This window comes from Cordyceps militaris (assembly GCF_000225605.1).
Source record: "Cordyceps militaris CM01 unplaced genomic scaffold CCM_S00006, whole genome shotgun sequence".
Lineage (NCBI taxonomy): Eukaryota > Fungi > Ascomycota > Sordariomycetes > Hypocreales > Cordycipitaceae > Cordyceps > Cordyceps militaris.
The window spans coordinates 1,600,160-1,604,953 of record NW_006271974.1 but is presented as its reverse complement, the minus strand read 5'-3'; the positions used below and the strand labels follow the sequence as shown (position 1 = coordinate 1,604,953).

Below are 4,794 nucleotides of genomic sequence, written 5' to 3'. Positions count from 1 at the left end.
GGACCTTGGGAATCTTGGTAACTTGTTAGGCGACGGCGCCGGGGGCAATGAAGGAGGTAACAAGGGAGACCTTGGGAATCTTGGTGAGTTGCTAGGCGGCGGCGCCGGGGGCAATGAAGGAGGTAACAAGGGAGGAAAGAATGGTGGCAATGCCGAGGGCAACGCTGGCGATGCTGGCAACACTGGTGACGCTGGAAATGCAGGAGATGCAGGTAATGAAGAAGAAAATGCAGAAAATGCAGAAAATGCAGGAAATGCTGGCGACGCTGACGACGCTGGCAACGCTGAACATGGAGGAAATGTTGGCAACGCTGGAAATGCAGGAAAAGCAGAACAATCAGAAAAGGGAGAAAAAGCAGGAAATGCAGAAAATGCAGGAAATGCAGGAAATGCAGGAAATGCAGAAGAAGCAGGAAATGCTGAAGAAGCAGGAAATGCAGAAGAAGCAGGAAATGCTGGCAATGCTGGCAACGCCGACAACGCTGGAAATGGAGGAAATGGAGGAAATGCAGGAAACGATGGAAAAGGCGAAAAAGGCGAAAAGGAGAAAAAGGAGAAAAAGCAGGAAATGCCGGCAATGCTGGCAACGCCGACAACGCTGGAAATGGAGGAAATGCAGGAAAAGCTGGCAACGCTGGCAACGCTGGCAATGCTGACCAACCAACTGAACCGGATAATGAGACCCTCAAGAAGGGCCAGTCCAAGAACAACTGAAGAGCGACGAGTGCTTGGGACAAGTAGTCCCTTGACCACAGAAATGATGGCTTTGTATGAACAAGGATCTGAAGCAGTTTAGAGACATAGGTATTACGAGGCTGGATCTCATTCAAGCTCCAAGAAAAATAAAAGATTTTTGAACAACGTGCCGATTGATCCAACAATAGACACGACCCAGCCAACGATCGGTATAAGTGCTCACTGGCAATGGCTTTGGGAACTAGGAGCGGCTTCATCAGAACTCTAAAAGATTGAAAAACACCCAATTGAAGCTCGAACTATTGTTTGTAGACAAAGGTTTATTGCTCATGAAAAGATCTTGAATAATAAATATTTTACGACTTTTGCCTTGAGAATAAGCTACACCCGAAGCTCACACAGACGCCGAACCCCTCACCCACTTAAGCCGTCGGTTGATAAAGAGTACATTACCCGATAAAGGAGCACCTTTCTCCATACCAACTCACGCACTACAACTAACAATCTATGGCGCCGCCAACCAATAGCCGTTCTATTCGCTGGCCTGTTGCAGTTGGATTTAGAGCACACATTTTCTCCAGCTGTGCCTCCAACCCCGCCGCGAGCACCATCGATGGATCTCGGCCTCGACGGCAAGGCACTCCCGCCGGTGCCGCCGCAGAAGCGCTCGCGCGTGCTGCTGTCCTGCGCGCCGTGCCGCGGCTCCAAGCTCAAGTGCGACAGGCACCAGCCATGCGGGCAGTGCGCGAAAAAGGACCGCCCCGCGGCCTGCGTGTACGCGCCCCGACCCGTCAAGAGGAAGCCGCCGCCCAGGGGCATGTCGGCGCGCCTGAAGCGGCTCGAGGGCATGGTCCGCAGCATGATGGAGGCGGAAGAGGAGGAACAGGCTGCTGATGGGAGAACGGAGCGCGAGGAGGAGACGGATGCGCGAGCGGCAAGGCCGGCGCAGGGCCAGGTGGTGCGTAGTGCGCAGGGCTCGACGTATGTGGGAGCGACGCACTGCTTGGCGATGCTGGAAGATGTGAGTGCATGCCCCAACATGATATTGTGTGGACTGCTATTGACCTTCTCTACAGATTGAAGATATGAAGACGTATTTTGATGATGAGGATGACGAGGTGGACGACGACTCTCCTGGGATGGACTTGGATGCCGCTGAGATGCTACTCAGTCCACGAGGCGGACCGGCTAGTCGTGAAGAGCTCATTGGGCACATACCAGAAAAACACATTACGGACAGGCTAATTATGAGATATTTTTCTTCTTCAAGCCCATCGCAATGCAAGTCCCTTATCAATCTCGAAGTGGCCATGATGCTAACTAGCTTCTCAGTTTGTGTACACAAACCAACATTTACTAAGGCAGTGAGGAGCTCTCCCCTACTATGCGAGGAACTCAGCTAACGAAGAATATAGTATGCACAATTCTGGCAGGATCCAGACAGTGTCTCACTCCAATGGCTTGCGCAGCTCTTCATGATGCTCGCCCTCGGCGTCGTCTTCAACCACTTCTCCGCGCCCGACGAGCTCCGGGCCGAGTCCGCGACGCCGGCCCTGCAGCGCATCCAGAAGCTGCGCGCCTGCGCCGGCTGGGCCCTCGTCTGGAGCAAGTACACGAGCCCGACAGCCGAGACGATCCCGGCCTTTATCCTCTACGTCGAGGCCTACTTCCTCTTCAGCCGGGCCGCGCAGATGAGCTGCTACACGCTGTCGGCCGTGTGCCTGCGGCTGATGCTCAAGCTCGGCATGCACCGCGACCCGGGCGGGCTCGCGCACCTCTCGCCGTACGAGTGCGAGATGCGCCGCCGCTGGTGGAGCATGGCTTGCCAGGTCGAGCTGCTCGTGTCCTTCCACATGGGCCTCCCGAGCATGCTCGGCAGCGGCCTCGCGTCCGACGCTGCCGTCCACGGCCACCACCCGGACGAGGACTTTGGCGAGGACACCACGGAGATGCCGCCGCCCCGGCCGCTGGCCGAGTACACGGCGCTGTCGTACTCGGTCCACAAGACGCGGATCCTGCGCGTGTTTGGCCGCATCGCGCAGCAGGCGCACGCGCTGGCCCCGCCGTCGCACGCGGCTTCGATGCGGCTCGACGCCGCGCTCAACGACGCGTGGGACCAGGTGCCCGCGCAACTCCGAGTGCGGCCTCTGGAGCGGTGCGTCGGCGACGCGCCGGCGCTGCTCATCCAGCGCTACGGCATCGAGGCGCTGTACCACAAGGCGCGGTGCGTGCTGCACCGGCGGCGCCTCTCGGGGCCGGCGGTGCTCCGCGCCGAGCACGACTACGCGCGGCAGCAGTGCGTCGCGGCCGCCGTCGCGCTGCTCGACGTGCAGGCCGTCGTCTGGGACGCCACGCGCCCGGGCCGCGTGCTCAGCGCGTGCGGGTGGTTCGTCACGTCGTTGGCGGTGCACGACTTTATGCTCGCGGCCATGGTCGTGTACGTTGTGCTGTGCGGCGCGCACTACCCGGAGCACCCGGGCGGCGGTGATGATGAGCGGTGGGCGGCGGCGCCGGGCACCCGGCTGCGGTCGAGGGAGGAGCTCAAGACGATGCTGCGCCGGTCGCATGCTATCTGGTGCCGTGTCTCATCGACGGTGGCCGAGCTGCGCAAGACGAGAGACACACTAGCCGTTATGCTGGCCAAGCTGGGTTGTCCCGTCGACGACGAGAGCGTCCCGGCGGCGCCGATTGGGTCTGATGCTGGACCCGAACAGCACATGCCGCCTCCGCCGCCGCTGATTTCGAGCGGGCAGCTGTCATCCGCGACTGCATCTGCTAATCAGGCTTACAGCGGCGCCGAGGCCACACACGACTTGAACGGTATGGCATGCATGCATATTGCGCGAATTAGCGCCCTTGGCATTCGCTCGTGATTGTAGTACGATAGCTGTGAAGAAAGGCTGACAGTTTGACCTAGGCACGATAACCAGTACAGACTTTTCCGGCTTTGCCCTGCCGCTGGTCGCCAGTGACCCGAGAGTGGTGACATTCCCGGGGGCGGAGGGGACGAGTTTTGGAGATGACCTGTCAGGAAAGGGAGCCTCGGCTGTTGGAGATGGTGGCGAGGGTATCTTTGGTATGGTCGAGTTTGACTCGTCGTGGATGGGTGACGACATGGATTGGGTACGTCAAGATGGCGTCTCGGAGTGGCAATGATGCTCACATTTAAGGGTATGAACGCTCATGGCTAATTCCTTTTTAAAATGCAGACACAGATGGACGTTTTTTCATCAACGAGTGACGGCGCGGGAAACTTGGGACATGGCGAGAGCCTGGATGAAACATTGACACGGAGCATGAATATGGGCAATGGATGGTGATTGTGAATAACGAGGTGTGGGCGTTATGGACTGGAAATACTTGGCATCCTGAAATACAGAGTACATGAGTAATATCTCAACTGTCATTTATCCGTTAACATGTGCCAACAGCCTAATTATGGCGGCGCTGTTTCTCTTGTCGATGCGACTTGTGATAAGAGCTCGTGCAGTAATTCGCTATCAGCAGGGCTAGAGATAGCAAGCAAGCCGGGGTCGTGCTCTGATTACAGTATTGCGCCATTGCTATTAATTGACAATAGAACATGTACAATTGAACAAATCGAATCAGTTGTCCACGCTAGATTGAAACGCAATCTGCTTTCCGTCAGGGGAGAGGCTGGCCATCGGGCCGAGACTGGAGAGATGCAAAGACAAGAGCGGGGGAGGAAATTGTACGGGGCAGACAAGGAAGGTCAGAAAATGTTGGGGAAATGCATGGAGAAGCGGGGAGACCGAGGCACTGCATGAGATGAAGCTTGCTGGAGCGTGTCTTGGCGTCATTGCAAAGAGAGCCGAGTCGCGCAGATCAACAACCGATTTCGAGTATAACATTGAATTGATGGAACCATCGCAGCCATGGTTTACATCTGAGTCTCCTCTTTGACTTGCATTTCTGAGAGCAACCGAGTGCGAAAAGGCGGACGGACGGCGAGGGCCCGAGAAGCAAGTGAGGCGGGACATGGGGTTTGGTGGCGTATGCGTCGTGGCATGAGCGTGTGACTTTTTTATATCCCGAGCTAGGTGGATTTGGAGCACATAATGCAATGTTTTATCCCGA

At 56.8% G+C, this 4,794-nt stretch overlaps 1 protein-coding gene across 1 annotated transcript; it reads left to right on the top strand.

The window, feature by feature from the left end:
• Nucleotides 1–1,309: 1,309 nt before the first annotated feature.
• Nucleotides 1,310–3,887, top strand: CCM_07768 (C6 transcription factor, putative; the record flags this gene model as incomplete). The annotated part of the gene is made up of 5 exons (XM_006672908.1): nt 1,310–1,717; nt 1,773–2,027; nt 2,112–3,516; nt 3,614–3,819; nt 3,867–3,887. 5 exons carry the CDS (start codon nt 1,310–1,312, stop codon nt 3,885–3,887), a joined length of 2,295 nt encoding a protein of 764 aa, XP_006672971.1.
• Nucleotides 3,888–4,794: the final 907 nt, after the last annotated feature.